The 22,656-nt window shown below is 42.1% G+C and overlaps 2 protein-coding genes across 11 annotated transcripts in view; one reads left to right on the top strand and one right to left on the bottom strand.

The window, feature by feature from the left end:
• Positions 1-1,500, bottom strand: part of USP8 (ubiquitin specific peptidase 8) — a 30,472-nt gene extending 28,972 nt beyond the window's left edge. The window contains exon 1 of one of the 4 annotated variants that reach the window (XM_087877738.1): positions 1,280-1,500. The gene's annotated coding sequence lies outside the window, so the exon portion shown is untranslated. Of the gene's footprint in view, positions 1-327; positions 579-1,135 lie in introns of those variants that run through there. The other 3 variants (XM_060693299.2, XM_060693300.2, XM_087877737.1) reach the window with 3 other exon arrangements.
• Positions 505-22,656, top strand: GABPB1 (GA binding protein transcription factor subunit beta 1). 7 transcript variants are annotated; one of them, XM_034434663.3, is made up of 9 exons: positions 505-610; positions 7,886-7,993; positions 9,170-9,337; positions 10,573-10,767; positions 11,421-11,532; positions 12,454-12,567; positions 15,712-15,897; positions 16,907-17,022; positions 19,475-20,278. In XM_034434663.3, the coding sequence occupies exons 1-9, from the start codon at positions 539-541 to the stop codon at positions 19,625-19,627; spliced, it is 1,224 nt and encodes a 407-aa protein (XP_034290554.2). In that variant the 5' UTR covers positions 505-538; the 3' UTR covers positions 19,628-20,278. The 7 variants fall into 7 exon arrangements, with proteins under 7 accessions (XP_034290554.2, XP_034290553.2, XP_087733865.1 ...); XM_034434662.3 differs by having other exon boundaries at positions 11,421-11,565; XM_087877739.1 differs by lacking the exon at positions 505-610 and adding an exon at positions 618-1,167.

Here is a 22,656-nt window from a genome sequence, read left to right as displayed (position 1 = left end):
GTCGAGGACTACCCATATATGCACTTTCCTAGCGCCAATCTCTGCCTTTTCTGCACAATCAAGATGCATTAAGCTCATAGGGTTAAGTAGGCTGCCATTTGGAAGCACCAGATCCAAAATAATGGACAGATATGGGTAAAAAGCTCCTGCAATTTAATTTAATGAGTTAAGTCAGGGTTGTTGTTTATTTCTTGCAATCTGGATTTTTTTTTTTTAAAAAAAAAAGTCAGAGGCTAATTCAGACATGGTGGGGGTTGCGTCCAGGAGTCTGAAGGGCTGTTGCAAGATTTAAATCCTGCATTTCACACACACACACCCGCCCCTCACCAATGGACCCCAAAGGGGACGGTGGGGGGGGGGGCGGCGGCGGCGGCGGCGGGGGGGTCTCAACCAAGGTCACACTTCTTTTGCCTCACAGAACAACTTCAGACTCTCGCGCGCCCCGCAACGCGCAGGCGCGCCGGCGGTTCCCCTCCACCTTTCGAGCGGGAAAGAGAAGGGGGAAAGGAGAAAAAAAAAAAAAAAGCGTCGGCAGAACATGGCGTCTCCCTCTTTCGCCTCGGCTCTCCCCCTTCTCCATGGCTCCGCGCCTGCGCAGTCCGACTCTCCGGTAAGCCGTATCCCTCCGCCGAGCCTTCTTCCTTCTCCCCCCCCCCCCGCTTTCCTCACACATAACCCTTTTTTTTGTCAGCGCCCGTTCTTTGTGGGAGGGTGGGGGGGGGGCTACCCGATCATCGCCCCGCGTCCCCATGAGGGGAGCAGCGGCGCCCTTGGGGAGCAGCACCCCGAGAGAAGCCGCTTCGGCAGCTCGGCTCTGCTGCTGCTGCTCCTCCTCCTGCCGCTGCCGCTCTTCCCCTGCGGGCCTCTCCTCCTCCTCCTTCTTCCTTCCTCGCCTCAGCGCTCGCGAGCGCGGCCGCCCGTGTCCTTCCGCCGCGCGCGAGCGGGGGACTTTTTCGCGGGGCTTTTTGGGCGCCCTATGAGAAGCGGCGGCGGGCTCCGGGCGGCCCTGCTCGTCGTTCGGTCGGGCGGCGGCCGGGCGCGGGCGACACGGTAAGGGGGAGGCCCCCTTTTCCCCTTCCTCCTCCTCCTCCTCCTTCTCCTCTTCCTTTTCCTCCACAACCCCCACCCCCCTCACCTCCGATGGCCGGGCCGGCCAAGCTTTTCCAGGTCAGTCTGCGCCTTTTTTGTATAGAGGGGGCCCTTGTTACCGGATGTGGAAGTTGATCTCTTCTTTCGCTGGTAAAAAATAATTCCACTTCCCCCGGAACCCGGCGCTTACCGCGGCTCCCTCCGCTCCTTTCCCAGCCAGGATTTCCTGTCGGGGGGGAAAAAAGCGGGGACGGGAGAGGCCTTCCGGGGATCTGGCGCTCGCGGGCCGCCGCTTGGAGAAGGACCGGCGGAGTGTGGGGGGGAAAGGGAGGGGAGGGGGGGCAGGCCGCGCTCCAGGCGGGAAGCAGCCGAGGGGGTGGGGGAGGGGTGCCTGGAAAGAGGAGGAGGAGTGGGGGAGGGGCTGACGACGACCCCCCCTCCCCGGTTCCTGGTTCCTTCCCCTCCCCTCCCCCCAAAACAGGCGTTCACACGTGACCTCCCTCCGACGCGGGTCGGGCCCGTCTCTTTCTTTCTCCCGACCTCCCTCCTACAGCCCGCCAACCCTGCGCTCCCGGGCGCCCCCTTTCCCCAACCCCCACCCCTTTTTTTTTCCTCAGGTGGGGTGTGTGTGTGTGTTTGTGGATCGTCTCCCGGACTTCCAAAGTTGGGTTTTAAAATTGGGGGGTGGGTGGGTGGGATTAAGCCGTGGGGGGGGAGGGTACGAGGAAAATTGGGGGTGGGGGGTGGGTGGGATTTAGCCGTGGGGGGGGAGGGTATGAGGAAAATTGGGGGTGGGTGGGATTAAGCTCTGGGGGGGAGGGTACGAGGAAAAGTGGGTGGTGGGTGGGTAGGATTAAGCCGTGGGGGGGAGGGTACGAGGAAAAGCGGGGATGGGGGGTTTGGGTGGGATGGGGCTGCTGCTGCTGCCTTTGCCAGGGACAAGCTGGGAATTGGGTCTCCTTTGGATGTGGGGGTGGGGGGGATTGAGCAACGTCTGGATGGTCTCTGCTTGCCTCTTTCCTTCTTTGGGAGGGAGGGAGAGAGAAAGGAATGCTGGCTGCTTCCAAACTTGGTTAGTGTGAGCTGCAAGAATCTATGGCCTCTTTGGGACCAGTCTTCGAAATCCTCCCCGTTCCAGGAAGCCCAAGGAAACCGATTCCCACCAGACACGTGTTTTGGCTGCTCTATAAATACAGTCCTTATCACCCCAGAGCAGAGGTCTTCAAACTTGGCAGCTTGAAGACTTGTGGACTTCAACTCATAGCTGGAGAATTCTGGGAGTTAAAGTCCACAAGTCTTCAAGCTGCCATGTTTGGGGACCCCTGCCCCAGAGCTTCCTATCCAGGATCTCTTCTCCCTCTGTCATGAAGAGATCTGTTCTCTCTTCTTCCTGAAAGGGCATTTATTAGTTGCCTGTTGAATCGAACCCCTGACTTCTTGGTTTATATGGCTCATGTTGCTCAGCTAAGCACATTTTCCTTTTTACTTAACTGAACTTTAGATTTAATTTAGATCTGATCAGAGGCCCGGAAAGTAATTTTAAGGATCGAAGAGTCTGATCTATCTTATTTTTTGAACCCATACTTAACGGTAAATGCACCTCTATGGTGTGCTTTTGACTTAAAATGCCAATCCCATTTCTTTTATATATTCAGAATAGAGGCAGTCATTTCTGGAGTTCCGAAACTTGTACTGTATGTGATACTAAGGGTTGTGCAATTCTCATTTAAGTTTATTATTATTGTATCAAATTTGGCTTCCTTGAACAGCAATTTTTAGATATTTCCTGTAGCCTCATTGGTTTTTTTTAATAAAGCTATTCTTCTGATAAAAATTTGAGACTAGTTTTTCAGCAAATTGAATTTAAGAGACATTTTTATTTTGATGTATAGAGATTGGCTTTTTGAATTATTTCTAAGAAGATGCATATATAAAATTACATTTCTCCAGATTTTCCCCCCTAATTCATGATTGACTCAAAGATGATCTCATGTATTCACTTTCAAGAGGCTGTTAAAACACTGACATTTAGCCCATATTTATTCGAAGTATACCCAATTGAACTCAGTGAAGTTGGCTCCTCACTATGAATGCAGTTAAATTCTATTAAAACATTAACAAGTAAACAAGCAAACAGCTCTGGATTGATTAACATCACTGTGAAAATATAATAATATTGCTGAGTACTTAATAGTTACTTAGTAATTAATATTAATATTATCAGAGTATTAATAATACTCTGATGAGAATTTTTTCCATAGGTTACTAATTTTGTGATGATATATTCCATTTAGTATGTGTATTTACTAAAATGTCATTCTCCCACATCTTTCCACTTGGGAGTTAGGCCGCTGGGTTATGCTTGACTGGTTTGGTTGATTTCCCTTCCCTGCCTGCCTGATACCCTGGTATCTAGCTGGTACCCTGCTCTTTACTTTTTGTTCTTTTTTTCCTGCATTTGCTCATGGGCTGTTATTCAAAACCACCCCTTATCCAAGCCAGAAAACAGGAAAAACAGCAAAGCACCCCTTCATTTCAAAAGGTGCAGGGTAACCATAGAAGACAGGAGAAGGGATGAGTCCAACCAAAACAAAACTTCTTGGTCTGCAGCTCCAGAGGAAATGCTGCAGAATTGCAGCGTTCCCCTCCCCCTCGAAACAGGAGTTGAGCCAATTCATCTCTCAAGTCATTGGCTCAGTTTGTGAAGTCTGCCAGAATACCCAGCGTGTCATGGGGACATGCAGGCATCAGTGGAGGGTATACTTAAAGAATCTACAGTACTTTGCATTTTATTAGAACTCCCAAGATCCAACAAGATAGACCTTTAAAATGTAATGAGGTCCATAGTTCTTCCACATAAAAAACTATCTCTAACTATCTCTTTTAGCACTTTAATTTGAGTGCCTCCAGGCAAAACGCTGAGGGTGTTATATAAAATATTAAAAACAATATAGTGGTGGGGTGGAAAATGTCATTGCAATTCTGAAGTAGTTTTAAGAAGAAGAAATCCTAGCATATCTATTCAAATATCGAAGATACAGTAATGTACCCAGCTTTGCTATACCACCATTTTATATATACCTGCACTAGGAGAGCCTTGAAATTGCACTGCTCCCCACTTTCTCCAGCGTTTCAAAAGAATATAACAGCTGATGTTTCAGAGAAACTAATATTACAAAAATCGCTTAGCGATTAAGTCTAAAAATTACGTTGACAAATCCGTAGTCAATATTGACTTCATTCACTCTTTCAAAACCATGCAGATCTGAGCAAGCCATAATTCATGAACACTAGTGAATTAATGTTAGGTCTATAGCCACTTACGAAGATACTTTCAAATAATGCTTGATTATGAGCAGTGGTGGGATTCAGCCAGTTCGCACCATTTCGGGAAAACCGTTTGTTAAACTTTCTGAGCAGTTTGGCAAATTGGTTGTTGGGGGAAGAAATCATTAGGGCAGACAACTGGTTGTTAAATTACTTGAATCCCACCACTGATTATGAGCCTTGGTTTGGAAGAAGCAGCCAATTTATTTAACAAAAAACCAAAAATCTTCCTTTATGATCCCCGAGTAGAAAAGTAGACTTGCAAATTTTTAAGATTTGGATAGTAAGTAGTTCATTGTTGGCTAAGTACCTGCCGTTTTAAAAAGTTATTAAATTTAAGATGCACTGCTGAGACAAAAAAATAGCGCACCTGTTCTATACAGATTTCTGACATGTTCCAAGTACAGTATCAAGAATGAATGGTTTCATGAATTCCAGTATAGAGATAATGAGATATGGTATGATACTTGTTTAGCAGCTGCCAAACTACAATAACCGCCAACTATTGACGAATATTGGTTGAAGTTCCCATTTCCGTTCATATTCTTCCCAGATTCTCTCAGACACCAGAAAGGGCTACAAAATAAAACAATAAATAAACAAAAGATATATAAATACATTCTAGATCAAGCCAACTATCACGAGAGAAAAAAATCTTTACAATCGGTTGCTATGGTGTTAATACTGCATTGCTGTAACAATTTGGCAAAGTAACTCCGCTAAATGCCCCCTCCCCTTACTTTTTATATCCTTCAAGAAAACCTAATTTTAATAAACGAGAAAATTAGCTATTAATCACTTTAGGAAGAGGGACTAGGGCCAAAGTGGATTTTGAAGCATATGAAATATTTTATTTTCTGCTTGCTCTTTGGAATTTGGCATTCCTTTGGAGGAAGAGAGATGAATATTCAAATGGCCCTAATAAACATTTAGGAATTTCTTCACGTAAATAAGCATAAGGGACGCAGTGGCTTAGTGGCTAAGATTCTGAGCTTGTCGATCGAAAGGTCAGCAGTTCAGCGGTTCGAATCCCTAGTGCTGCGTAATGGGGTGAGCTCCCGTTCCTTGTCCCAGCTTCTGCCAACCTAGCAGTTCAAAAGCACGTAAAAATGCAAGTAGAAAAATAGGGACACCTTTGGGTGGGAAGGTAACAGTGTTCTGTGCACCTTTGGCGTTTAGTCATGCCAGCCACATGACCATGGAGACGTCTTCGGACAGTGCTGGCTCTTTGGCTTTGAAACGGAGATGAGCACCGCCCCCTAGAGTCGGGAACGACTAGCACATATGTGCAAGGGGAACCTTTACCTTTAAATAAGCATGCCAGTATTCCCAAGTTTTTACAACTGGTACCTGACTTATTACAAACCAACGCAAATAAAAATATTTTGGATTCCTGGAAAGCTGTCAAGGGTGATATGCAAAGGAATAACAATATTCCCCATTGTTACATGTTGCTCCTTTCCAGCTATGCTATTATCTAGCCATGAATTTGCAAGATGAAACACAGTGGTTGCTGGATTTGAACTTGAGCAGAAGGCCTCTGAAGGTAGAGGGATATGTGTACTAACAACAATCACAGTATTCAAGAGCTTTCTAGAGCTCTGAATCTGAGCAGAAACAATTGGAATTTCTAAACGCTTAGGCCACTAAAATTTTCATTCAGAGCTTCACTGTAGCTCACTAAAAGCTTTGAGAGTTTGGATCTGTCTGAAAAGGAAAAAAAATGAGATTTGAGTATTGCCAGTGAACTGTAGGTGTTTAGCAGAATTTAGTAGTAGTGTTTTGATATTGAAGTGTGGCACTTTTCGGTGTTCACTGTAGTATTTTAGATTTAGGAATGCAAGCATTTAACTAATTGCTTACACAGCACTTATGTAGCTGAAGCCTAAGTTTAGTGTGGCTTAGTCTTAAATATGTTTACATTGGCATCCTAACAAATAAGCTAATTTTTCATTTTCTCCATGTGTTTTTGTTAAATGGCACTTGTTGCTGGAAGTACACACATGGTACACTCAGTTTAAGTGATTTTGCTCTCAGAAAGTCAATTCCTGGCTGAGTAGATGGCAACCCAACATTCCATTGGTCATGCAGAAATTTTGCCCTGGCTACAAATCTAAGCTGGTCAAAGAGGTGACAAGAACAGAAAGAAAGCTCTACAAATACACAGTTTCGATTCAAACTGATTCAATCTATTTTATAATTGCATATGATGAAGGGTTCTATGCATAAATGTATCTTAAACGTTACAAAGATAACATTTCTAAAAATCAAGAGATTTAAATAATTAAATAGCCAGTTTGGTGCAATGGTTGACTATCAGGCTAGAAGCCTAAAACAATGAACAAAAACAGTCAGCAACCATACTCCTTTACTGCAAAAGCATTCCAATAGTGAAGGCGCTGTAGTTACTATGATGAAGCTGCTGCTCTTCACTAGTGTTGTGTTGTTGCACCACAAAACTATCCAATTATCTGTGTCCTAGCAAGAGCTGGACATCACAGTAAATTGTTAGGTCAATATAAATTAGGGAGTCGGCATGAAAAGTTTTAAAACAAGCAAAAGTAGAAAAAATGTTACCAAGTTACTTGTTTTATAGGACCTCCCCAGGCAAGATTGCTGGCACGCTTTGGCTATGGCATGTTCTGTTTCATGTAGAACGGGTGTCAAACTGGATTTCTTCGAGGGCCAGATCAGCATTGTAGTTCTCTTCCGTGGGCCAGCCAGGGGGTGGGGAGGGGGGGAGGGGTGGGGACACGGGACGGATGCCTCCTGCAGCACCCTGCCGGCCAAAGTGGGGTGTGGGAGGGGCCTGGAGCGGGGGTTGGCTGTCAGAGGCACCGCGGGCCGGTCCTTTGCTATTTCCAGGCCAGTCCTATGGGCCAGATTTAAGCACCCTGTGGGCTGCATCTGGCCTGCGGGCCTTGAGTTTGTCACCCCGATGTAGAAGTTCCAGTGAACTGGAACTTGAAGTTTTAATTTACTGTACCTATATATACTGTAGCTCAGAGATGGTGAGCCGAAAAGGGAGTGCGCATGCGCACTCATCTGGGCCGCAACCCAGAATAGGAGCTTCCCAGGGCGCATGTGCGCACCCAACACGGAACTTCCGGTTTCTGGCACGAGCATGCGTGCCGGCCAGCAAGTGGTGTGGGTTTCTGGCACGCATGCGTGCACGACAATCAGCTAGCCGGCGCGCATGATTACGGAGGAAAATGGAAGATCAGCTCTTCCTGTTTCCAGCACTGCCGCATGCACGAAGGCCAGCTGATCATCGCACGCGCATGCACGCCAGAAACCCAGAAGAGGAACAGGCGCCGCTGTGCGTGTCAGGTGACATGGCTCCGAGTGCCACTTCGTGCCACAGGTTCACCATCACGGCTCTAGCTGCTGTAGAAAGGACAGTAGTATTTGCTTCTTTCATAAATTATCTACATTCAACAGTTGTTTTAACTCTCAAATATTTTTTTAGATGTCCTTGGTAGATTTGGGAAAGAAGCTTTTAGAAGCTGCTCGAGCCGGCCAAGATGATGAAGTTCGCATTTTGATGGCCAATGGAGCACCTTTTACTACAGATTGGGTAAAAACACCATTAAAAGAAAAACACAAAATTGCATGTTTGGTGGTTTGTGTTTGCAGTGTTTATTTTGCTGGAGTTTTTCATATTGCTATCAAGGAAACTACTCAGACGTAAGCATCTTGTCCTTAGGAGGAACGTGTGATTCAAGGGAATTTTCATCTTTTTGAATAACATGATCATGGAGATACAAAATGCAGCCAGAGTACCTTGAGTCAAATAAATGCTGCTTGCTTTCATTAATTGTTCATCCAGATTAAGCTGGTGCCCAATAAGTTTATTCATTGTTGAAATATTGATGCCATTCCACTTTTCAGTTGATAGTTTTTTTCTTAGATTGGTCATGTGTGGAAATATTGGTCACGGACTGTGATAAGAAGGCAGATTTACTGTTCATGAACAAAGTTACTGGAACATATTATCCAATTGCCCTCATTATTTAGTTTTTACTAAGAAGAAGCTTAGTATTAAGTGGGAACTTCTGACATATTCTTCCCAAATTTCAAACCTTGGCTTAGAACTGGGATTTCAGAGTTAAAGTTAGGGTTAGGGTCCAGAGTCCAGCCTTTTGGGGGTGGGGATAACTACTCATAACTACTCAATAAGTACTTTTTCTGCTTCTATTTCCTATTTTGGGAAATCAAATCCAATAGGGAAAAAAACCCCCAAAAAAGACAATATGTAGGATGCAGCAGCTCATCACGATTTTTCAAAATGTTGCCTTCTGGTTTTGATGAGCCTGAAAAAATTGCTGGGCTAGAATGTAAGATCACCACCATCACTGAGATTTTAGCCCTCAAATCATGATGATTGTATTACTTGCCTGATGACTGCAATACAGTGTTTAATTAAAAGAAAACACAACTTTCCTTTAGAACTGGATATTTGTGAGAATGGGCAAAACACTATTGTAAAGAAGAGTTAGCAGTTCCTTTCTAATTTAGGATGAAAGGAAAGATTATAGGAAAGGATTATAGGATTATGTAGAACAAAGATTAGTGACTTCAAAGCAAAAAGTTAGGAAAATAATAAAGATTTAAAACAGCCCAATATGCCAGAATTTCCATTTTTTTTTTTAAAAAAAAATAATGGTACCCAAAAATGAATGTGGTATTTTTAGTGTTGTTAAATAAGAGGATAATTATGTGCCAATATCCTATTTCACATTTCCCGCTGCAGCTGGGAACGTCTCCACTTCATCTAGCAGCACAGTATGGCCATTATTCAACTACGGAAGTGTTACTACGAGCAGGAGTAAGTCGAGATGCGAGGACCAAAGTGGATCGGACGCCACTTCACATGGCAGCTTCAGAAGGCCATGCAAGCATTGTAGAAGTTTTGCTTAAGGTAAAAAGAAAAAAAGCTCTCCATTTATTACCTGTACCAGAGTTGAAACAGGACATACAGTGGTAACCCGGTACTCATTGTAAATTGGTTGTGGGAGGTACTATAAGTACCAAACAGAATTTTCCCATAAGGAACAATGTAGTGAGTCCGAAGTCAGACGGCACTGACAGGTCCTAGTTTGGGCGTTGAGTACCGGGACATCATTTTTGTGTCAAAATGTGTTGAATATCAAATTTGATGAGTTTCAAAGAAGTTGAGTACCACTGTAATTGCTAATAGACTGAAGACGCTTTTTTTCCCTGCAGTATCTAAAGGAGTTTCTCAGAACATTTCCGGGCATCAAAGAGGCACATGGGAAGATTTTTTTAAAAAAAAATGCACATTGAAACTTTCTGGACCTCCTCAAGAGCTTCTCTAGAAATCAAGGATGTAGGAGAATCAATAGCACTGTTTTGAGTATGTGCAAAGTGGTTGCCATTTGTAGTTAGGCCGTCTAAAATCAGACCATAGGAACAATATGATTTAAATCCTATATGGCATATTAAAACCTTTACATTAAAAGCCATGATCAATGATATGTTCATTAAAATTTGGCATATGTTCAAATAATTTTTCCATAACAGGAAAAAAAGCCAAGGATGAAGAATATTATCTAAGAAAGGACAGCTTAATTTCCCTAATGTATGGTTTTACAGTTGCCCTTTCTAAGCAAAATAATTTTTCGTGAAACAGCCCACCAATATTCCTGTTTCAAGGCTTTGCTTCTATTTTGCTGTCTGAAAATTCTACAGCAGCAGTCCAAAATCCTTTTTAAAAATTACTTGCACTGAAAATTACAGACTTTCCTTTATGTTATCAGACTAATAAAAGCACATGATTCTTATCAACATTATTTTTAGATGAAGAGATTTATTTTTGAAGGGAAAAAATGACAAGCCATGCTGAGAGAGACACACAAGTCATCACACACCAGATTTTATCTTCTGTTCCTTACTTTCTAAGATTAACCGTTTTGAAAATGTGTCCACCCAACAGTTCGAGGCAATAATGAATTAATTAATTACATTAATTATCTGCAGTATATTAACTCGTAGGAGGAAAACGGACAGCATAAACAAAGTTTAAAAGGAAGGACACAGTTTTTAAAATATATATTCAAAGTAATGCTGACCCTAAAATTAACTTTGACTTCTTCTTTCCGTTTTGAAAGAAATTTAATTGACTATGTTTTGTAGCATGGTGCAGATGTAAATGCAAAGGACATGCTGAAAATGACTGCTCTGCATTGGGCTACGGAGCACAATCATCAGGAAGTAGTGGAACTCTTAATAAAGTATGGAGCAGATGTCCATACCCAAAGTAAATTTTGCAAGACTGCGCTAGACATTGCCATAGACAATGGATATGAAGACCTGGCAGAAATTCTACAGGTAACTCAAAACTCACTATTTGTTAGGCTTTTCCAGAATCTTGTAGCTTAATCTCTAGGCTACAGTTCCCCAATGTTTCTGGCTTTGTGGACTGGCAGGGTGGGGGTGGGGTGGGGACGTGATGGTTCGTGCAAGCGGCCGGCCAGTGCTCGCAGCTCCATTTGCGCGAGTGGCCTGCATGCAGGTCTGCCATTCATGCAAATGGAGCATGCGCGCATGTGCTCACCCATTGCTCACGCAAGCGAAAATGTGTGGTGCATGCTTGCTGGCTTTTGCCATGGCCCAATTGCAAACCTGACAGGTTGGGAACCCATGCTCTAGGCTGTTGTTTTATATAGGATCGATACCCTGGCCTTCAATCATTGTTTTTTTATCGTCACCCTATATTCCCCCTCTCACTACATCTTGAAACTGATGCATTTATTCTGAATACTTTTCTGCCAGATATTTTTCCATGTTGAATATATATCAGTGAGTAACAACACAGTGTGCATGAACTATAGGTTACATTAAGCTGTTGACTGCTATTCTGTCTGAGATTTAATGTATAATTTATGAACATTTGTTATATACTATATTCATCTTAAAATTCATTCCCCTTCCCTAACCCCCCAATAAGTGTAAAAACAAAGCTGTTGTTTTTTTGGTCATAGATCGCCATGCAGAACCAAATCAACACAAATCCAGAAAGCCCCGATACGGTGACAATTCATGCGGCAACACCACAGTTCATCATTGGACCTGGTGGTGTTGTGAATCTAACAGGTGGAGTATTCTCTACAGCTGGTCTCACATACGGTAGATATTCACTGTCACTGAGGATTGCAAATTGCTGGCTCACTCTATTAAATTGGGAATAAGGTTGTGCTTTCTTTCTTTATTCGTGTCATTTCCAAATTAGTGTTAATACCACTTTATAAGGCCTTGGTAAGGCCACACTTCGAATACTGCATCCAGTTTTGGTCGCCACGATGTAAAAAAGATGTGGAGACTCTAGAAAGAGTTCAGACAAGAGCAACAAAGATGATTAGGGGACTGCAGGCTAAAACATATGAAGAACGGTTGCAGGAACTGGATATGTCTAGTTTAATAAAAAGAAGGACTAGGGGAGACATGATAGCAGTGTTCCAATATCTCAGGGGCTGCCACAAAGAAGAGGGAGTCAAGCTATTCTCCAAAGCACCTGAGGGCAGGACAAGAAGCAATGGGTGGAAACTAATCAAGGAGAGAAGCAAGCTAGAACTAAGGAGAAATTTCCTGATGGTTAGAACAATTAATCAGTGGAACAGAAGTTGTGAATGCTCCAACACTGGAAGTTTTAAAGAAGGTGTTGGATAACCATTTGTCTGAAGTGGTGTAGGGTTTCCTGCTTGGGCAGGGGGTTGGACTAGACGACCTCCAAGGTCCCTTCCAACTCTGTTATTCTAAATGTTCTAAATGTCAAAGCATTTTCCCTATTTGTTTGTGTGGAATTCTGCTGGCGCCACTCCGTTTATTTCACTTTGGACTACTTTTGCCTCCGGAAGAGGGATAAATCTGTGCTTGCTACTGAGCTGATTGGGGTCTGTTTGATCGAGAGTTCAAGTCTTATATCATTCTGGGGGGGGGGGGAATAATTTCAAATGTAATGGGCGAGTAGATTTTATGTGACTTTCTGATGTGATTTTATGGATTGTGTGTTTGTAGATGAGAGCGGAATGTCTGCTGTCCAGTTTGGCAATTCCTCAACTTCAGTTCTGGCAACTCTGGCTGCCTTAGCAGAAGCCTCAGCTCCACTGTCCAACTCCTCAGAAACGCCAGGTGAGGAAAAATAACATTGTTCCAAAAATAAGGATCCATAGTTTTTTTTTAAAAAAAACAGGTTTGGTTTACAGCCTAGTTTTCAGCATTGATGCAATATCATATTTCATGGCAAATTTGTTCTTTAAGCTTGGTTTGTTTTGTTTTTTCCTCTTGTGGCATACTTAACAATAAAAACAGCAATCAAATTTCTTTAACCCAAGAACAAAGAGAATAAAATTAAATGGAAGAAAAGACATTTTTTTTATTTCTGTGAAAAAACATTAGTGGATTATGAGTCAAATTCATTTTAAAACAAATACGCCTTTTTGTGCCTTCTGAATTTGCTTCCTCAGCCAGCGTTGCCGCCTTCTGCAGTCTAATCTCTAGAAGGGAGATCAGACTTCTACGCAGAGCAAGAAAGCCAACTGCCTTGGCTTGGGTCCCTATTTGCTGTAAAGAAATATATCAATTGACTGTACTCTTTTTCTCTGGAAGCTTTGAGAGAGGGGCAAAGCATTGGCAGTAAATATTTAGTACCAAATTGTTTTTGTTTTGTTTTGAAAAGTAGATCTATCATTTGAGATTGACCTCTTGGGTCGGGTGTCGGCAACCTGCGGCTCTGGAGCCACATGCGGCTCTTTGGGCCTTCTGATGCGGCTCCCTGTCCCATCACTGGCTGGCCCCGCCCTTCGCCCTCCCCTTCCGATCACTCCTCGCCTGGCCTTGGAAATGCGAGAGATACAGAGGGGGGGTGGAGAGAGGGAGAAGGGGAGAGAGAGACAGAGATACACAGAGAGAGAGAGGTGGGAGGAGAGAGAGAGAGACATAGATACAGAAAGAGGGGGAGAAAGAGAGAGAGGAGGAAAGGAAAGGATTTTGTGGTTCTCGGTGTTTTTTAACAGCCGGTTCTTTGCCCTAATGACCGGCTGGGTAGGCGTGGCTATGGGGGGGTGGGTCATGTGACTGGGTGGGAGCGAGTGATGTGGAGTTGGCCATGCCCACCCAGGTTTTGTGGCTCCCGGTGTTTTTTTTTTTCTGTGGGAAACGGGTCTAAATGGCTCTTTGAGTGTTTAAGGTTGCAGACCCCTGCCTTGGGTTAAAAAGGAGAAAACCTGAATCATGTTTTGCCCGCCAATTTTTGTGACATGTTGATTTGTGGCGTTTATGGAGGATTGTTTCATCTGTGTAAAGATCACAGTGCCACGTGGAGGGCTTCTCCTCCTGAAAATATTCCTGACCTTAATTTATTGAAAGCTTTTGTATCGCCTGCTCCTGAGTTGGCTGACATAAGGTCAATAAATACAGGACAGTCTCTGCCCACAGGCTTAGAAAGATGAGGAAAACAAACCCATAATACCGAATGATTGGCTAGAATGGAAATACTCCAGCGAGGTTAAAGAACTGATTCTTCAACACAGCCTGTTGTGTTTCCTGCATGTCCCTTTTTTTGCACCCTGATGGCAGAAACTGCTGCCAGGTGACTGTTGAAGAAGGGAGAAGGCAGACAGAGCTAATGAACAATCCTGTAAACCCATCATTCCCTCGAGTAAATCATGATGCAACTGGGAATACGTCTTTATGATCATTTACTTTCCAGATTTTGGTGGAAGGGACTAATTGGCTCTGTTGGCCATGTTAACATAAAGTAAAGACGATCTGAGAAGTTCTGTGAGCCAGCCATAGCAAGCACATTTATATGTCTCTCTGTTATGGTATAACTTTTGTTTTTCGTAAAATCCCGAGTTTTACCGTTATTCTTTCAATAATGGCAATGATTGCAAGCAAGAATTGCAGGTCGCGATTGAGCAATAACATCACTGTAAATAAGGAAGCAATCATGGCAAAGATGAAAGTGCCCAAATCTTATGTGACGTCTGACATTTCTGTCATAAATCATATGCCATAGCTTTTGAAAGAAAGCTTTTTTTTTATTGTCCATCTGATTGTTAATAAACTTCAAAGGCTTGCTCTTAATATAATATTGCATGCATGTAGATGTAGCTCTTGAAACTGATACTGGTAGTGATATACTTTATATTTTAGGCTCCTTGTGTTAAAACAAGAGAAGCAGCAAAAATGAACTCAACAAATTAGAACAGAAATTCCCAGAGCCTAGAGAAAAATTAATAATGAGTGTTAACTTGGTATCTGAAAGTCAAATCACGTCATTTGTTTTTCTGTTAAAACTCTTTATGGATTTATGCAACTTGTATTTTACTTGAAAAGAAGTTGTTGGGTTAAAGGAATTTAATTTCTGGAACTTCTAGGTACCTCATTTCCAATATTTGGGGTGAGGAATGTTGCATAAGTAATCAAAAAGGAAACACTTAGATATAAGATTGAAATAAGGATGGCACAATTGCTCAGGCTACTTCTACAAAGCAGTAAACTCACAACATTTGCAGAAGTATGAAATAATTTAGGAGAGAAAAGGTGGGGAAGAGATTCTTCCCAAAACCTAGTGGGGATGAGCATTCTCAGTTGTATAGAACAGGGGTCCTCAAACTTTTTAAACAGGGGGCCAATTCACGGTCCCTCAAGACTTGGCTGCCTGGACCGGCTGGGTGGGCGTGGCTAGGTGGTCATGTAACTGCGTGGGCGTGGCCAATTTAGCAGTCTGTTAAACAACACACACAAATTAAACTTTAATTTGTTATGCTCCTGGGGGTGGAAAGCAGGTTAATGAAGATGTGGCTGCCTTGGAGCATGTGTGAGGGACTTCTGTTTGTTTGTATGTGTGTGTGTGCCCCACTCTCTTCCCCCCTCTCTCTGGAGGCTGGGGAGCTCCTTGGCCTCCAGAACCACTCTGCTGCCCCAAAATGGGGCCGTTTTTGGCCTCCTTGGCCTCCAGAAGGTGGGTGGGGCCCAGTGGGTAGGTGGGGTGATGTGGGCGGGGCAGCCTCATGGTCCCGAGTGGGCCGGATTAATAGCTTCAGTGGGCCACATGCGGCCCGCAGGCCGTAGTTTGAGGACCCCTGGTATAGAAGGTGGAGTGGCTTTCTATGTGCTGATGGGGGAAAAATGGAACAGAATGGAGTATCTCATAAAAGATACCAATACTGACTCCATTGGAATAGAGAAGAAGAGCAGTCCATACTGCCACATTTTCATGAGGTCCTACTGCTTGCTTATATACGTTTCATTTATTTGTTTGTTTGAAAGTTGTGGCTACAGAAGAAGTGGTGACCGCTGAATCTGTGGATGGCGCAATTCAACAAGTAGTTAGTTCTGGAGGTCAGCAGGTTATCACCATAGTAACAGACGGGATACAGCTTGGAAATCTCCATTCCATTCCCACCAGCGGAATGGGTCAACCCATTATAGTGACCATGCCAGATGGGCAGCAAGGTACGTAGAAACCAGGAATAGAACTTTTAAGACCCCCCCTTTTTTTTTTAAAATGAAAAGCATATATTGAAATTTAATTATATAATATCCTGCCTTTGTTATATTTATAGACAATTCAAGATGGCAAACATATCTAATGCTCCTTCCTCGTCCTATTTTGTTGGTTAAGTTAAACTTAATGTTCATGAAAGCCCTTTGGAGAAAAGAGATAATGAAGAATAGGTTTGGGTGGAATGTAAAGCACTGTGGAGCAGGGGTCTCCCAACTTTGGCAACTTTAAGACTTGTGGATGTCAACTCCCAGACTTTTTCAGCCAGCAAAGCTGCATACGTCGTAGACACAGTTTCCAGAATTGGGGGGGGGGGGGGAAGGGCTCCACATTTTACAATCTAATTTCTGCCCATTTCTGAATCATAACATAACAAAACTAGCTATAAGGGCTATGCACAGTTTAAACATTATTCTGAAGAGTTGGTTCAGGGTTTTCTCAATCATATCCCCTCTCTGTTGTTCATTAAAGCAGCCAAGTCTTTTAATGGTTTTGTTCTACCTTTATTATTATTATTTTTTTAAAAATAACTCAAGGTGGTGAATATATCTAATGCTCCTTCCTCCTTCTGAGAGAGAGAGAGTGACTGGCCCCAAATCACCCACCTGGAGCCTGAAGAAAAGATGTGGCTGCTTTAATGAACCGGCTTATTACAATGCAGGTGTGCTGTTAACACAACACTTAAAACGATAAAGAATGCTGGGAGTTGTCTTTAGCAAGAGTGTCAGATGGCTAGATGACAAAAAACAGGGGGAAAAACCCAGAATAACAGAGTTGGAAGGGACCTTGGAGGTCTTCTAGTCCAACCCTCTGCTTAGGCAGGAAACCCTACACCAAGTTCTCTTCCAACTCATATATTCAATAAACTATCTGTAATTACCTATTCCCTGCTATCCCAGCATCCAAATGCAACCATTGTTAACTAATGTAGTTTTTGATCCAAACTTATTTCAATTCCAGTACTTACAGTACCAGCCACAGACATTGCAGAGGAAACAGTAATCAGTGAAGAGCCTCCAATGAAGAGACCATGTATTGAGATCATTGAAAATCGGGTGGAATCGGCAGAAATAGAAGTAAGGAATCTGTTAGCTGAGATGTTTTATTCTGATTTTCTAAACCGAATGTTTCTTTTTGTCTTGCTTTATAATTGTGATTTTTTTTTTTTTGTACTTGAAGAAAGTAGGGAATTTATTACTGCATCTTACATTTCTTTTTAAGATACAGGTAGCCCTCTTGTTTAGTGACCTTTCCAAGTTACAACGGCACTGAAAAAAGTGACTTATGACCGTTTTTCACAATTACGACCGTTGCAGCATTCCCATGGCCACGTGAATTCAGGAGCTTGGCAACTGACTCACATTTATGACGGTTGCAGTGTCTCAGGGTCATGTGATCCCCTTTTGCAACCTTAGTGTCACCAATTTAACAACTGCAGTGATTCACTTAACATTTCGCCTCTTAAAAATGATTTTAGATCAAACACTTCAATTCTTCTGAGAATTTAGGACTGTACATTAAATTCCAGTTAAACTGATTTATTGCTCTTGCCTATACACAAGAATCCAGTCAACTAGTGGTCGGCACTAAATTGGCGCTAGATCATTGTTAATGGAATTCAAGACAGGTTGGACTTAGACTTTTTGTGAGAGCCTAAAAACTCCAGGCTAATTCCTCTCTTGACTCTAACTCCAGGCTCTGCCTGCTCTTCTTTTACATTGTATTAGTGCAATTCGGCTGGGATAATTTGAAAATATGTATGAAAGAATTTGAAATAAGGGGGCTGGGGAAAAAAACCCCTTGTTAAGAATGATGACATGGTACTTAGGTAGATGGAAATCTTGTTAAACTCAGTTAGGCTTGGAACATGTTTACGACTCTCAGGAATGACTCTCACCCTGGTCACCACTTCTTTACTCTCCTACCATCAGGAAGGAGATATAGAAGCATAGCCAACCACACAAACAAGCTGAAGAACAGTTTTTATCCGTGGGCTGTCAGACTCCTGAATGCGAAATAACATTATAACTACATAGTATTATGGACTTGCAGGGCCGGCTCAATGTGTAACATGTTCACACTGGTGCAATAGGATTGGGTGTTTTGTTAATATAATTTATTGGGTTAGGGATTTTCTGTCTTTTTTTTTTTTTTAATTAGATTTATATGCCGCCCTTCTCCGGAGACTCAGAGCGGCTTATAATGCGTTAAGCAATAGCCTTCATACTTTTGTATATTTTATACAAAGTCAGCTTATTGCCCCCACAATCTGGGTCCTCAATTTACCTACCTTAGAAAGGATGGAAGGCTGAGTCAACCTTGAGCCTGGGGAGATTCGAACATGCAATAATTGCAGACAGCTGAATGTTAATAACAGGCTTTTAGTCTGTTGAGCTATCCAGGCTCCTCTGTGAGCTCCTCTTCACTGTGAGTTGTATTGTATGGGGGGGGGGGGTGCGCTGAGGGAGTCCAACCAACCTCATTGTACATATGTTGTGCACTGACAATAAAGATTTGAAATTGAAATTGAAATGGTTAGTATTGTGCATTAAGAGAAAGTAGAGAGAAGGGGAAGAGAAAGAGATTGAGTATTTGCCTCCCTATTTCATTGCAGTAAAGACATGGACAATTCTTTTAGTACTACTTAGTGATTTCATTGGAAAGATTGACATTCATTGCTTAGTGAAAGCACGGTTTTTTTTTTTTAAAAAAAGCTTTTGCTGTGTAAAAGGTCAGAACAAAGTGATTGCTGAGATAATTATTTTAATAAAGCAGGTATGCTGCTTTTTACATCATTTTATTTAAAATGGTTCAGAAGTGCCCCCTCTGAAAAGCAAGCCCCAATAACTTGCTTTGAACTCAATTTGTTTTTCTTTTTTTTAACTACAAAGTTGTTCCACTTCATCAAATAAAAACATTAGATGGTTTTTGAATTTTTTTTTTAAAAGATCAAGTTCCCAGTAATATCCTTTGAAAATAACAATGTATGGTCTCACAGCAGTGATATATTCTATGAGTAATCTCTCTTCTCTCTGACGTTTTACTGATATATCTTATTCCAAGGAGCAGAATGTGTATACGTGATTCATTTCTTCCATATTAGGCTCGAAGTTTAACATTTACCTCGCTCTCCAGTTCTTTAAAAACTGCATATTTCTTTGTAATGGTCCAAATGGAATCTACATCTCAACGTCAAAATAATATACGTGATTATTCCTTCCCAGAATATAACTGCTTTAGAACAGCTCAAACTCATGTGTTTCAACGAAGCGGTATCCCAGTTTCAATACAGTACAATTTTGTACTATATGCATTAATTGTACTATATAGTTCAATATAGTACAATTTTGTACAGAGCATTTTTTAAAGTCTTTGTTTCTAAGCCACAACTCAAAGAGCCTCTAATTTGCTCCGTTCCAAAATCCTTGCACCTTATTTCTTTTTGAAATGAAAAATGATAAAGACGTTCCACTCCCTTTGAGGGGACACCACATTAACACGATGCTTGTTTTTGTTTGACTTTCACAGGAAAGAGAAACATTACAAAAACAGCTGGACGAGGCGAACCGGGAAGCCCAGAAGTATCGCCAGCAGCTTTTGAAGAAAGAACAGGAAGCAGAAGCTTGTAGGCAGAAGTTGGAGGCGATGACCCGCCTCCAGACTAGCAAAGAAGCTGTTTGAATGGATGAAGTGAGCATTCTATTATATACAGGATAAGAAAACCGCAGTACAATCTGACTCTGCATAACACAAATTGTAGGTGCAGAACTGAGATTTTTTTGTCAAAGAAGATGCTACTGGACTTAAGCCATGAGCTCTGGTGATTTTCTTGTATCATAAAAAAAAAAAAAAACCAACCTCAGAATTTAGACATTTTTGTGCAAAATATTTAAAAAGAAAAAAAAGAAATACTGTAAATAGTTTTTTTTTTTACAGTTCCAAAATTAGTTGTTTAATCTTTTCGGAAGGGATCCAGAAACCTGCAATGCCAATGTTTTTGTGACTTCTTTTCTTTTCTTTTCTTTTACTATGAATCTTCTGAGATACAGAACAGTTTTAAGGAGGATAACTGTTGATTGAAACTGTGCTGTGTTAAATGAATTATGTGACAGAACCGAGCTTGAAAGCTATGAATTCGACCTCTGACTAAAAATTCATTTCCTGATTATTGTTATCCTTTGTACAGCTTTAAGGAGTTGGCCAAGGCCTCCGAACAATGCCCCCCTTTTTTTAGGGAAGAAAAAAGTGTAATTTTTTATATTTAATTCCTGATATATTCAAGTAGATTGACATGTATATGAAGCTGATATTTTTAAAAGTTTTCAGTTTGTACATATGCTGCATGTTTTTTTTATGATTTCTATATACATCTTCCATAAGTATTTTTCAGGAAAGAGGATGGAAAATTATGATTAAAAAAAATATTTAACCTCTAGGCCGGGAGCGGGCAACTGTGGCAACTTTACGACCCATGGACTTTGACTCCCAGAATTCCTGAGCCTGGCTCAGGAATTCTGGGAGTTGAAGTCCACGGGTCATAAAGTTGCTATAGTTGCCCAGCCGTGCTCTAGGTCATGGGGGTAGGGGGTAGATGAAGAAGCCGGTGAATAATTGTGGGTCGATTGTTTTTCTTTTATATCGGGAGCCCCATTTCTTAGAGGGATGTAACCTGGGAGAAGAAAAGGAAAACAAAAACCAGTATTTATGTAATATATTAACTATATGAAAATATTACCCTTAGCGCAGCCAATCATATTTTCAGGGGTGTCCAGCTAAGCTGGGCTGGGATAATTCTGCAGATGGAGAACAAATTTCAAGTCCTTCTCCCCCGCCCCGCCCCCCCAAACTCTTAAGCTTAACCTCTTCCCTACTATGCTGCCACCTGCTGGACAGGAAGTAAACATTCACATCACAGCACCCCTCTGTCCCCATCTCTCCGCCCCAACCCCCCAAATGCAAATGCCGTAAGTATAATAGGCTGATATCTGGAATTGGAGTTCAGGCTGTCCTTCAAGAAATCTGGTAAATGGCACACAAGTGTGTCCATCTCTCACATCTAATCTGACTTGCCAACGGACAGCAGGTACTGATAACCAGATCTCCTAAAACAGTTCACAACACCTGCCCCACCAAGGTTTTATCACCTGCTAGAAATTGTCAAAAAAAAAAAAAAAGGAGTGGAAGGAGTTAATTTGAAGACAGAGGTCTGAAAATGGCATCTCACCACCACTTCTCCAACGGGACATCCCTCAAGCGTTGAAGGTCATGAGATTGGAGAGAGGAAATTGGGCAACCAGTGACTCCTCACACTCCTCCTTTTTCATGATTGTGGCTGTTGTATACCGATAGCCTAACACGTAAGAAAGTCCGGCACTGGGGTCATTTCTGTTCACAACGTTCCCACTGCAAAATGAACAGGGGTAACAGAAAAGCCTGAAATCCTTGCATGCGTTTTATCTAGGAGCCACCTAAAGTGAAATCCACCTTCTCTTGTGTTCCTGCTCTGCCACCACTTTTGCTCTCCCTTCTTCCAACAAAGCTTACAGAGGAAATGCTCCTTGTTCACACTCGTGCCCATCGTCTCAATCTAACAGTGCAACTAACGCACGCAGGCGCATGTAATTTTCACCGTCTTTATCTGCACAACAAAATTTTAAGGTTGCCCTAAATCATGACTGACCTCTAGGGGCAGCTTTGTGTGGGCGGTTCGGTTGTTGCCTTCTGTTATTTTGGACAGCTCCAATTATGTTTTAATTTGCGTGGTCTTCGGGGGGAAGACAATTCTTAGCATTTCTGGCGAATGGTGTTTTACATTTCTCAGTTTTTATACCTGTCTTTTCTCTCTCTCCTCCCACGCCGTCCAGGTTTATTGGTATTCAGCGCCCACATTTTGCTAACCAAGTACGATCAGCCGTTATTGATGTAGATTGACGTAGAGTTCGAAGTCTGCCATGATTGAACTATATTAAATTGTGAAGGAGTGATTTAGGTCCGCAAGATATTGTAGATAATATACCAACCCTAAGTACCATTACACATGGACCCTAAGTACCATTACACATTACACTGTTAAAAGAAATAAGGATGTTTTAGACCTTAAACTTTAATACATCCTCAAAAAATAGGTAAGTAAGCACTTAGTTCCCTACTGGATTTACATTATGGGACCTACTAAAGGTTTCACAGCTAAGTCCTGCTCTGCAGATGAAAAGGAATGAAAAGTAGATATAATTGTAGATGGGATTTGAATACAAGGAGAAAAGAGATGGATGGATCTCCTTCCCCCTAACCTTGACTTGTGTGAGCTTTCTACTTGCACTCAGGCAAACATAAGGGAATCTTTATAAAAATTTATTTCCTTGTCAGTCACAGTTGATGTAGTTGGGTCGATCTTGCCTGCTGCAAACGTTGACCTGTAGAGAGCCAAGAACATGTAAACATTGGTTGGCTTTCGGATAATTCACAGACCATACTGCCTTAAAGATTACCAAGTGCTACAAACGCTTTACCCTTTGTTGAGACTACTGTGCAGCTCCTTTATTTCCACGTATACCTTGTATTTTGATTTGTGCTTTTGCTGTGTTTTATCTTTCAGTGCTTTTATGAAACGTATAACTTTATAAATCATCTAGATTACCTATACAGAAGAATTGCCCTTAAAACTGTCTTTGGCCTACCTTTTCTATTTACAATTAAATATCTTTTCCACA

Source organism: Pantherophis guttatus, chromosome 13 (genome assembly GCF_059756535.1).
Source record: "Pantherophis guttatus breed Tessera chromosome 13, ASM5975653v1, whole genome shotgun sequence".
Lineage (NCBI taxonomy): Eukaryota > Metazoa > Chordata > Lepidosauria > Squamata > Colubridae > Pantherophis > Pantherophis guttatus.
Note: the sequence above shows the minus strand (reverse complement) of the source record. Positions and strands in the feature narration are given on the sequence as shown.